Raw genomic sequence first — 12651 nt, forward strand, 5'->3', positions numbered from 1 at the left:
TTACTCTCCTACACCCCAGTGTAAAGAACTCCCTGCCGTGTGAGATGGGGGAGGAACCATTACTTTTCAGAATAAGAGTGTACACCAAGGAGCAGCAACCTTGTCCATTACAGACCCCATGCTGATGTGGCTCTATGGGCACAGCAGCTCTGCCACAGGGCTCGCCTCTACCGCTGCAGTGCTCGAGCACACAGCTGACACAGCAGGAGGTCGGCTGTGTCAGGGGAGCCCCACTCACAAGCAGGCGGTGAGCCTGGTTTAGCCCACAAGCTCTAAATTGACATACAAATCCAAGTGACGTGTCTGTTCAGTGGAATTTATTTTAATCAAATGGAGACACTGGTCCTCAGAATTATGGAGGAGCAACGAGGACATGCATTTTCAGGCTCAACTCTTTGCTAAGCATTCCAAAACTAGACGTTTAATTACAAGAGTAACTTAACCAAGAACAGTAATAGAGTTCTCTAAGAATCAGAGTTTCACAAAACCAATTATAATATAATACTGCCCCAAAAGAAGATTCCTTCTAAGTAGTTCACCATATTATTATCACCTCTGGACATTACAGAAAAAATAATGACATTAAGTTGTTTAGATGAAAGAACACAAACAGACATCTGTAATTTACACTGAAGTGCTCTCTCTAGGTCGGCCTACCTCTCCAGTAATTCTCTGCTCTCCTGCGCATCTCTCATGGACAGCGTGAGAAGCATCAGGTTAGCATAGGCTACAAGTAAGTCCTGACTGGTTGCTCGCCAGTTACTTTTATCAGATTCCAAACACTGTGAAGATTCCAGGTATTCCTGTTGTGCAAAAAGAACTCTAAGTTACAAAACTGTATCATGTGTTACAAAACTGAGTGTTTTGCGACTACAAACCCCTTTGCCCATTCACAGGCTGAAAAACCATGTTGGTTTTAGATTAGCCTACAAAAACACCAAAAAATACACAAACATATTTCTCATTATCTATCTCTTGAATCCACTAATTATAAATTGAAATCATCCTGGTAAAATCAGCTCATTTCACAGCTGCTACACATAAACGAAAGAGACTTAGGTCATGGAGGGCAGTGGTTAAATACAAAGGGAAATATGGTAATTGTGAGACCCAACAGCCCTTACCTACCTTAAGGGTCTGTACTACACAGGAATTCCACTCTAAACTTGACCGCAGAGCTGTGTTCCTCTCTGCCTGGTGGCAGTGGGCCACAGCATCCCTCAGCCTGCTGTTGGAGCGATACAGCTCCACCAGTCGGATGTTCACGTGGACATCATCAGGCCTTGCATAAAGTTCTGACTGAATTAAGTCGAAAAGTTTATTCCATCCATCTTCACCTTTACAATCTAAAAGCTGTTCCTATTTATAAAGAACCATTAATTAGAGAAACATCTGTGCAATTTTAAAAACATCATGGTAATCCTATGAGCACCATCCCACTGTGTCTGGCTTTAGTCAATTCCCACCCTACATACCTCATTAGTGCCCTTAGTCATTTCCAGAAGCTCAACCTCCAGAAAATACATGGAGAGAAACATCTGGGATTACACAGCTGCAGGAGGGCCTGGACTCAGCTCAGAACATCCCTGCATACCTGTCACGACCAGAAGGGACCTTCGCACCCACGTGTCCTCACCCTCCATGTGCTCTGGATCTCCCTAAGACTGCTCAGTCCCCGCTCCCACTTCTCCCACTGTGGAGCTCCTACTGTGCCACCATCTTCTTGGTCTTCACCTTCCCCCTTACTGAACGAGAGTCCCATTCCAAGACAGCTGCCATCACTTATCCGCTAGACTATGTACAGGTGGAGGAGGTGGTGACCGACTCATTCCCAGTGTCATCACCTGATCATGCCCCTCCTCCCCCAAACCTGTTTATAACATTTTACTAAAGGATGTGCTATCTGGCCATGCCTCCCACTCCTTATCAGCACCTGGAACAGAACTTCGTTCATCCCTGCTGCTGCTAAGTCACTTCAGTCGTGTCCAACTCTGTGCGACCCCATGGACGGCAGCCCACCAGGTTCCCCCGTCCATGGGATTCTCCAGGCAAGAACACTGGAGTGGGTTGCCATTTCCTTCTCCAATGCATGAAAGTGAAAAGTGAAAGAGAAGTCGCTCAGTCGTGTCTGACTCTTAGCGACCCCATGGACTGCAGCGTACTAGGCTCCTCCATCCATGGGATTTTCCAGGCAAGAGTACTGGAGTGGGGTGCCACTGCCTTCTCCATCGTTCATCCCTAAGATAGACCATGAACCTTCGTTCATCCCTAAGATACATCACTACCAGCAGCACAAGACACAGGACAGCCTGGCCACCCTGCTGTTTAACAGCTTCACCTTCACCACTCCACACCAGCCCCAGCCATCCATGTGGCAAAATCTGTACTCTGAACAAATCACTCAGACCACAACACCCTCTCATTTTCTCACCTCCCTGGGGCTAGCACAGCCTCACTGCCACATCTCCTGCCTCTACCGCATGAAAAGGTCCTTTTAATTTTCCATAAAACACACACATACACTTTCCTTCCCTGTCAAGCTAAAACACCCGAGTCTCGCATCCAATCACTCCCTACTTACAGATAAAGCCCTCAGCTAGCTCTCTCTGCCCCTCCCGGAAGCCCCCTTCCCTGCAGTCTCCACCCCTGTGCACTAACAGATGAGCATGTGTAGGGCATCTGGGAGCATTGGGGAATTACGACCAGGCCAACTGATCCACCTTCATAATCTCAAACCACCAGACTGGCAATGCCTAGAAAAAAGTCCTAGTTTACTTCTAAAGACTCATTTTCTCCACTCCCTGAAGAGTTTACTTCGTACTCCTCTTTCCTCTGACCCTCTCTTTAGGATCTCCACTCATCCTCCACGGAGAAAATGGAAGCCATGGCCTGTAAGCTCCACTTCCCCTTCCTGCACTCTCCTCCCGCCCACCGCCCAGTGGACCTCGATCCTCATCAGTCTCCTCCTGGACCAGTTCCATAAACTTACACCTGGTCTGTAACTGCAAAGAACCCCTAGACATCAATTACATGTTTGAAATTAGGTAAAAGATCAGCCCCATTACAGATGTTTTTCAAAAACTACTCTCAAACCCAAAAGAAAGCCTTTCTATCAATGATATTTTTGTTCATTAAAGAAGTGCCAAAAAACTATTTATTTTAAGTAAGTCTCAACTTCTAGGAGAAACAGAATTACTCTGCTTAATAGTTACAAATTTCATGGATTTCTAGTCCAAAAGTTCCAGGAAAAAAATCTGACATAAGATTTATTAGTTTTAGACAACAGTATTTTTAAAGTCATTAAAGAAAATCAGGATGCTTCACAAACAATTAAACTTTTGTTACACTGCAAGAAAATAATCCTCTCCCCATTATACACATAGCCCATAACATCACTGTCACCAGACGGAATGGACTCTTGTAGCCAATGAAGAAAGTCATGACCAGTGAAAAATTATGTTTGAGGCATAAAACAAAGATACTAATAAGGCAAAGAAATCTGCATTATGAAACAACATTTTGGATTAATACTTAAAACCCAGGGGCTATCACAGGGAGAAAAAAAAAATAATGTTACTAGTATTTATCTCCATGGCTTTTAAAGACATTTTTTATTTAAAAATCTGTACACAATTGTTTATACCTGATATGTAATAGCTAAAAATTGGAAACACAGAATTTCCCCCCAAAGTAAATGGTTCACTGGTGGAACACACCCGTATGAGTATATACCACTCGGCAAAAAGGAAGGAACCTATCCTGACACACACAACTTGAAAGGTCTCAAGGGCACCATGCAGAATGAAGAGCCAACTGCAAAAGGTCACATGATGCCTGCTTCTATCATATGACATTTTTTAGTTACAAATTATAAAGACAGAGAACAAATTACCAGTTGGCAGAAGCTAAGGATGATGGGAAGGAGAGGTAGATGTGACCACAGAAATGGAGGTGTGAAAGACACCCCCACGGTGATGCAGTGCTGGATACGCATGTCTACACGTGACGGGTGGAACAAGGACTACACGTGTACTGCACCCATGCCAAACCCTGCGGTGACTGTTCGACAGTCACACCAAGATGGAACCACCATTGAACCATTTACTTTTGGGGGAAATTCTGTGTTTCTGTTTGGATGGAGCACACTCAGGACCTTTCTGTACAACCTCTCCAACTTCCTGAGAAAAATCTCTAATTATTTCAATAAAAAACATTAAAAAAATTCTATTGGAAACATTTATAAATGAGGGATGGGGGTCCTTTTAAAAACAATATATATGAGAATTCCTGAAAGTCCAGTGGTTAGGACTCAGTGCTCTTCCTGCAGGGGCCCTGGTTTCAATCCCTGGTTGGGGAACCAAGACTGAATAAGCTGCATGGCAGGGGGAACCAACAGACAATTAAAATTACAGTTAAAATTCTGTTTGTCTAGCACATTTTGGAAAGTCTTTCTCCAAAAAGTCTCCTAGTAAACTATATTTCACTCAGTAAAGAATAACATGCAGAGCCAGTTAATACATTAGCAACACATTTCTATCACTTTTAGTAGTCATCTATAACACACTAGAGAAACTTTTAACTTTTGCTTGAAAACCTCACTATCCTGTAACACAGTCCTTCCCAAATTTATATAATGGTTCTTTGAAACTGTCACCTTCTGGGTAATTTTCACCCAATGAAGTGAAAGTTTTATAATAGACAGAGCTCAATTTATAATAATTCTCAGCTCCACCATCTACTAATAGCTAAGGAACAGTAAAATCCCTAAAACAGTAATCACTGTGAAGGTAGATGAGATGCCACTTGGAAAGCAAACTGGTTGCTAGTGAAACAACACACTGTGACGCCTCATACACTGTGGAATGGCCATCACCTCCACAGCGACAACTACTCTGCTCACGCACACTGCAGTGCTACTGCCGACGGTCACAGCTCTTATGTCACACCCCCAGACTTACATACAACTAGAGGTCTATTCCCCTAGGATGCCCCCTCACCTCCACACACACCAGTTTACAGCTTACTACTTAAGTCATTTAAATTCCAAGTACCAGCAATAGTTGTGTCTTTTTCTCTGACTGCTTTTATTATATGCTTTGTTTTCTTTAGTTTTTTACCTTTAGTTTATAAATTGCAGGACTTCCTGGAAAAAGTTTAGCTGCTCGTTCAACCCAGTATTTAGCTCTTCCATCAGTAACATCATTTTTACAGAGCAATTCTGCAATCTTCAACACAAGATCTTTCTGTGTTGGGTTTAATTCCACTGAACGCTGATACCAAAAACAATTAAGAAATTAGTAGGATTCCTCAAGTCTGTACACTCATACACAAAATTTAAAAACTTAACAAGTACTCCATTACAAACTCTATTTCTAAAGGACAACAGGTTATTTCAAAGTTGTTAAAATTAAACTGTCTGCAAGTTTTTAGAAAATGAATAAAAATTTTTTTATTTGGTAAATGCAAAAAAGAAAAGGAAGGAGGGGAGGAAAGGAACCATGCTTTTCTCACCATGGTAAACTTAAAATTTACAAGTATTAATAATCTTTTCCAAGTGCTAACCGCTCCATAACAAAATACAGCACTCTTTGGGCCAAATATTTTAAAATCTGTTTCAAGCTGTTTTGCTTAATAGTATGATGATATGAGTGCTTGTTTTCAAGACATCCATAAAACATACCTGAATTATTTACTACATAAATTAACCTGGACATTATGAGTGTGGTTATGTTCTAACCTTACACAGTTTATTTACCTTGTAACATTCAACAGCTTTCTCTATGTTTTCCTCCACTTCGTAAAGAAGACCGAGAAATCTGTGAGCTTTGGGATCCCTTTCTTGCACATTAATATATGTAGATATATATCTGTTCAGAAATAATAATATAAAAACAATCTTTAAAATACCACATTTAGAACTGTGTTTAAATGCAGAGAGAATATCTTACGCTAAGCAACCACTAAAATAATTTCTACTGTTTTCTGCTGAACATCACTATTTACTTAGAGCAGAGTATGCAGACAATTCAGAAGCATCCATAGGAAGAAACAGATAGCACCTAGACACACACACACACACACACACACACACACACACACACACACACAGTCGACAGCACCTAGACACAAAGTCGATAGCACCTATACACACACATGCACAAAGTTGATAGCACCTAGACACACACACAAAGTCAATAGCACCACCTACACACACAGTCGACAGCACCTAGATATATACACACACACAGAGCTGAAAGCACCTAGACACAAACACACAGTAAAGAGCACCTATACACACACATAAACAGTCGACAGCATCTAGATACACACACACACAAAGTCAAGGACACACTCACTCTATCATTAAACACTACATTCACCAAAAGTTTTCCTCAGTGCTACCCACTCATAAGAAATGAACATGTAAGTTACCTTTTTTTTCTATTACACTTTGGTAAAGCACTAAAAAGTTTTGCAGAGAAATTACAAAGTGATTACAGTAAATCTTTAAGTTATCATAATGCAAAATACTAAAGAGCACTAATTCCCGAACAACCACTAAGATAATCTGTTCATCTTTTAAACAATAACATCTAAGGGGACTGCACAGGAGTCACTCAGTACACCACCAAATGCAGATGACTTGATTATAAACAAGCGTCTTCTAGGCCCAGTGCACGTTATCACAGGAAGAATCAGACCAAAGATCAACACTGAAGGAAAAAGTGTCATTTTATAAAGTAAGGAACTACAGCTGTTAGGTCAATAAAGGTGCTAACATTTTCTTAACAAAATTTTCATCTTCCCATCAATGCCTTCAATAGCCTACCTTCCTCTTAATTTCCAGCTTTAAGCTACTGAAAATCAGGAGATCAGATCACCAACCTTCTTGGCCTTGGAGGATCACTCACTAGTAGTCAACTAAAGTTATCTCTGACACAAGCTATTCTCCCACCCAGGAATTGGTTTAGGCTTGTACTCACTGCTATTTTCTAGCTGATGAAAGTAGCAGATTGCTAACCAGAAAGAAATTAAGATGTAAGCATGGTTCCCTTTTATTCTAACCCAGAACAATCTCTAGAGAAAGTTTAATGCCAGATGATTTCTTGCCTGAGGTAAGGACAAGCAGTTAAGCATGTAGAAAGCATCATTCTAGACTCAATCTTCACATAATCCACTCTTGTCCTCACCATCAATCTGAGGGATGAATCCCTCATTTCCAGGACATACTTAGGAAGAACTGCTAAAACACCCATTTTTATCCATTTCAAAGAAGAACATAAGAAAAGGCCCTGGTTTTAGACTTAAGGCAAGTTGACAGTTTGGTACTTACTTTTTAGCAAGATCATATTCTTTAGCTTCGTAATACAGCTTTGCAAAATAGAATCCTTTCATTGACTTCTAAAAAAAAAAATTTAAGAATTATTTTATTCTTCAAATTTCAAATTTTGCATGTTTTTCACAAGAACTAAAATCTGTTGTAACAATGTTAACACCCACTCAGTATTCTTGACTGAAAAAAATCCCATGGACAGAAGAGCTGGTGGGCTACAGTTCATGGGGTCACAAAGAGTTGGACAAGACTGAGCATACAAGCAACCTCGCACTTAAAAGGTAAAAACTGCCTGTAGAAATGCATACATATTTTAAATCATGAAACTACATCTAATTCTCATGAAACAACAAACAAATTTAAGAAAAACAAGATGACATCAGAAATTAAGAATTTATATATCAGCAAGAAACCCTAGGAACTGTGTGGTTTCCTCTCACTTTACAGATAAGTAAACAGACAGAGCCCGCTTTCCTGGCGGAGAAGAAGTACACCAGAAAGAGACCTCACTGCTCCTGCCATACGCACACCTTTATGTGGGAAGAGTAACAAAGTTCTGCAGAGCCACTGAGGCACTGGGGCTTCCGGGTCCCGTTACTGACCTCTGCACAGACCATTATCTTACACTTAAGGAGTTAGAGAGGCAGAAATAAAATCTGCCTCTCCTGGTATTAATTCTCCTGGTAATAATCCAAGTCCACACCCTGGTTCTTTTATGTCTACAGTCTCCGAAGTCTAGAATGCTGGAGCACACCAGATGATGTCATATATACATGATAAAAGTACAGAGCATCAAACACCTTATTTTGAAAATGACAGGACACAGAAAAATAAAAATCAATGTATTATGTAAAAAAAGCAATGCTTTCATTTACTGATTTTATTTCTAAAAAGTATGGATGTTAGATGTTGCTGTGCTTACTAGTCTCCAGGCACCATTCTGAGTGCTGGGGAATCGGCAGTAAACAAAGTCTGTCTTCAAGCAGGAAGCCTGCACTTCAGGAAGGGTGACAAGCAGACAGTAATCTCCATGGAGGCAGGACAGAATGCTCTTACAGCACCTCATCAGTTCTCTACAGAACACCTCATTTTGACAAAGCTACAATCAGTACTTGTCCCACAAAGCACAGGCACCCTAATAGTGCCTATCTAGCTGGGAGTTTCTCCTCCCTTAGCTGGTGAGGGTGGAGGTGCACAGACAAGGCATCACATAATTTATACAATGGGACAGAGACAAGCTTGTGTGGGAAGGTCTTGGGAAGGGGGACACTTGACTAGAAACCTGATTAATGTGCAGAGGTGGTTACCTGGGGCAGGTGAACTGCAAAAATTTAACACCGCTCCACTGTTTACTATGAAGTATTTCCATTTTCTCCTTTTTATGAACTCTCTTCTTTTATGAACAGAATACACTCCTGAATGGCACCCATATTCCTGAAACACTCTTTTCATGTCTTCAACGAACACAGGTTCTCCTCACTTCATTTCTACCATGGTGGTCATTTCCTCTCCAACTCCTCTTCTCTCTCAGGGTGTCTCATCTGGGACATAATCCATCTCACCGAGGACTACCCTGACTCTCAGATATGTGTCTTTGATTCTCCTGAGCTCTAAACTTATGTGCAAATGATCAAGATGTGTTAGTTCTACCTTCTGGGTTACCTCAACTCACGTTTTTCTACATCTCTAATGCTACTGTCAAAGTCCAAGACTGCTATCACGTCTCTGTGGGATGACTGAAATGGCTATTCCTGTCTCCCTCTCAAAGTTAATTTGTCAAAACATAACACAAACGACACTGTGTATTTACAACTGTAAATCCTTTTTTTGTCTTCCATTACACTTTGAAAATATCCCTATTTCTCACCAAAGACTAGCATGACATGGCATCTGCCTAGCTCTCCAACTTTACCTTGTCCGCTCCATGCATGCTATGGTCTAAAACCAGTGACTAAAATCAGAATGCAACTCTCCAACTGGGGCAGTCCTGAGGAGTCTGTTTAATTTAAACAAAGGCAACAGTAGGTACTGATATGATATGGTTTCTGCCCAGTACATTCCATGTCAGAGTGAAGAAATTCAATGAAGTTAAATAAATGGCACAGTAACTATGATTCTCTTAAGCCAATGCTTCGTCATCGAATCAGAGACATGTATGAATTCATGACCAAGATTCTCACTAACCTAGTCAAAGGACAGCCAGGGGAAAGTGAGTCTGAGGATCAGCTGAGGAAGAGCACCCAGTAGGGTGTGTGTGGCTCATGTCTGGTACAGGAACAGATATGAAAAGCAGAGCGAGTGGAGGGCCCCTGGGGCCTCTCACTTCCCCTGTACACCATGGGCGGTTAGGTCCAGTACACCTATCGGAGCATCACACAAGTATATCTTAAACCAAGCTGAGTAGAGAGTGAAATTCCAGTGAAGCAAACAGGAAAAACTCATTTTACCTAGATTTTCACTAGGATTAAAGACCCTGAAAGTGGGTTCTCCCAATCCTTTTCATCTTTTTAGTTTTAAGCCGAGGTTATCAGAAAAGTTACCGTACTGGCTTTAGGCAGTCAAACATTGAAAGAACTCACCTTTGGTCATGTCTTGCTGATGTCATGTCTTGATCCTTGTAGAGAACTACCATTGGATCATTCACTCAGTAACATAACTGCATTTACATCTGCACTCAATGTAAACTGGGTTTAGACCTTCACGAGATAGGTTGGTTCTACTCTAATGATAATGGTTGTTTCCTTAACAAGCCTCCTCAGAACAAGAGGAACCATGGTTCAGACAATGGGGGCATGAGTTTGCCTGAGGAGCAACCTAGTCAAACAGAACATCAGTGAGGTTCTGACTGAATGCTTCTAAGAATCCCATCTAGGCAGGACAACAGAGTCACAACAGGTGGTGTTTCAGATGGCAATGAAGCTATGAAGAGACAAGAAGAAAACTTAAACCAATCTGAAAAGGCTACATTTTTAGGATTCCAACTACATTACATTTTGGAAAAGGCAAAACTACGTAGACAGTAAAAACATTAGTGGTAGCCTGGGCCTGCAGGGAAAAAGGTATGAACAGCAAAACACAGAGGATCTTTAGGGCAGCGAAGCTACTATGTATGACACAATAACAATGAATACCTGTCCTTATACATTTGTCAAAACCCAGGACTGTACACCACCAAGAGTGAGCCCTAAGGTAAACCATGGGCTTCGGATGAAAATATTGTAAGTTCATCAACTGTAACAAGTGTTCTATTCTGTGGGAAATGCTGACACTGGGGCAGGCAGGACGAATGTGGGAAAACTACCTTCATTACAGTTTTGCTCTGAACCTAGAACTGTTCTAAGTCTACTAAAAAAAATTTAACTCTAATTTTCCACAAATTTTCCTCAGTAAAATGAACCAAGAACACATTAAAACTATTATATACCATAATCAACAGGGATTTTTGTCCCAGGAATGCAAGGTTGATTTCATACAAGACAATGAGTTAACTAATACATCACATTAAAAGAAAAAAGGAAATACACTGCAAGACCATGTCAAGTGCCATCAAAAGAAAAACAGTATGTGACTAAATCCAACATTTATTCATGATAAAAAATTCTCAGAAAACTGATTCTCTCAGAAAGCAAAGAATATCCTCAACATGATAAAGGTCATTAATGAAAAGCTTACAGCTAACACCATGCTCAGGGCTTTCCAGGTGGTGCCAGTGGTAAAGAATCTGCCTGCCAAGCAGGAGATGCAAGTTCAATACCTGGGTTGGGAAGATCCACTGAAGAAAGAAATGGCAACCCACTACAGTATCCTTGCCTGGGAAATCCCATGGACAGAGGGATTTCTGGCAGGCTACAGTCCATAGGGTCACAAAAGAGTCAGACATGACTTAGCGACTAAACAACACCAATACAAACACTACACTCAAGGATGAAGGATTAAATAAAGGCTTTCCCCTTAAGATCAGGAATGGCTTTCAGCGCTTCTATTCAACACTGAGTTGGAAGTTTTAATCAGAACAATTTCAGACAGAAAAGAAATTACAACAACAAAAAAAACTGAATTGAAAGGAAGTAGCAAAACTACCAATATCTATAGATGATGCAATCCTATATAAAGCCCCCAAAAATTCACAAGAAAACTACTATAGCTAAAAAGCTAATCCAGCAACACTGCAGGACACAAGATTAGCACACAACAGTCAGCTGTGCTGAACAAGCAGAAGAGTGAACTGATAAAGCAATTCCAGTCACAAAAGCTTATGAAAGAATCAAATACCTGGGAGTAAAGTTACCCAAGGAGGCAAAAAACCTGTATGCTGATAAATTTAAAACACTGCTGAAAGGAATTAAAGACCTAAATAAATGGAAAGGTGTGTTCATGACTAGGATGACCTAATATAACCAATGGGTGAATACCACTCAAAGGAGTCTACAGATTCAGCGCAATCTCATGAGAATTCCAACAGCCTTTTCTGAAGAAACAGAAGGGTCAATCCTCAAATTCAATGGTATTGTAAGAGGCCCCAAACACACTCTTGAAATAGAATAAAGCTGAAAGACATACCACTTCCCCAATGCAAAACTTACTACAAGAATACAGCAATCAAAACAACATGCCACTGATCTAAGGAGAGACATATAACCAACTAAACAAAACTGAGAGTTCAGAAACAAACCCATAAAACTATGGACAATTAATTTCTGACAAGCATGCCAAGTCTATTCAATGGAAAGAAAACAGTCTCTTCAATAGACGGTGATGATACAATTGATTTTCCACGTGCAAAAGAATGAAACTGCACCCTCTTCCTCACACCATGTATACAAACTAACTCAAAATGGGTCAACATTAAGAACTAAAATCCATAAAACTCTCAGAAGAAAACATAGGGTTAAATCCTCATTAGCTCAAATTTGGCAATGTACTCTTAGATACAACACCAAAAACGTAAGACACAACAGGTAAAATGAGATTCATTAAAATTAAAAACATTTTGCATCAACTGACGATCCAAAAAAAAGTGAAAGGACAACTTATAGAATGAGAAAAAACATTTGGAAATTACATCCAAAATATATAAAGTATTTCTACAACTCAATAACAGACAAATATTCAATTCAAAAGCCCAAAGCAAAGGGCTTAGGTAGCTACTGCACTAAGGAAGATATGCAAATGACCAATAAGCCATGAAAAGATGTTTAACATTATTAGTAATCAGGAAAATGCACATCAAAGCCACAATAAAAAACCACCACCAGGATAGCTATAATTTTAAAAAAAAAAAACCACACAAAAAAACACGTATAGAAATTGAAATCCTC

General features: G+C 40.4%; 1 protein-coding gene across 3 annotated transcripts in view; it reads right to left on the reverse strand.

Moving 5' to 3' along the window:
• Positions 1–12651, reverse strand: part of LOC129623138 (E3 SUMO-protein ligase RanBP2-like) — a 65074-nt gene that overhangs the window by 36449 nt on the left and 15974 nt on the right. For all 3 annotated transcript variants that reach the window (XM_055540236.1, XM_055540235.1, XM_055540237.1), the window contains exons 2-6: positions 7334–7401; positions 5756–5867; positions 5118–5270; positions 1129–1359; positions 658–803 (exon numbers count right to left, since the gene is read on the reverse strand). In XM_055540236.1, coding sequence (XP_055396211.1) covers positions 658–803; positions 1129–1359; positions 5118–5270; positions 5756–5867; positions 7334–7401 — 710 coding nt within the window. The remainder of the gene's footprint in view (positions 1–657; positions 804–1128; positions 1360–5117; positions 5271–5755; positions 5868–7333; positions 7402–12651) is intronic.

Source organism: Bubalus kerabau, chromosome 11, assembly GCF_029407905.1.
Source record: "Bubalus kerabau isolate K-KA32 ecotype Philippines breed swamp buffalo chromosome 11, PCC_UOA_SB_1v2, whole genome shotgun sequence".
Lineage (NCBI taxonomy): Eukaryota > Metazoa > Chordata > Mammalia > Artiodactyla > Bovidae > Bubalus > Bubalus kerabau.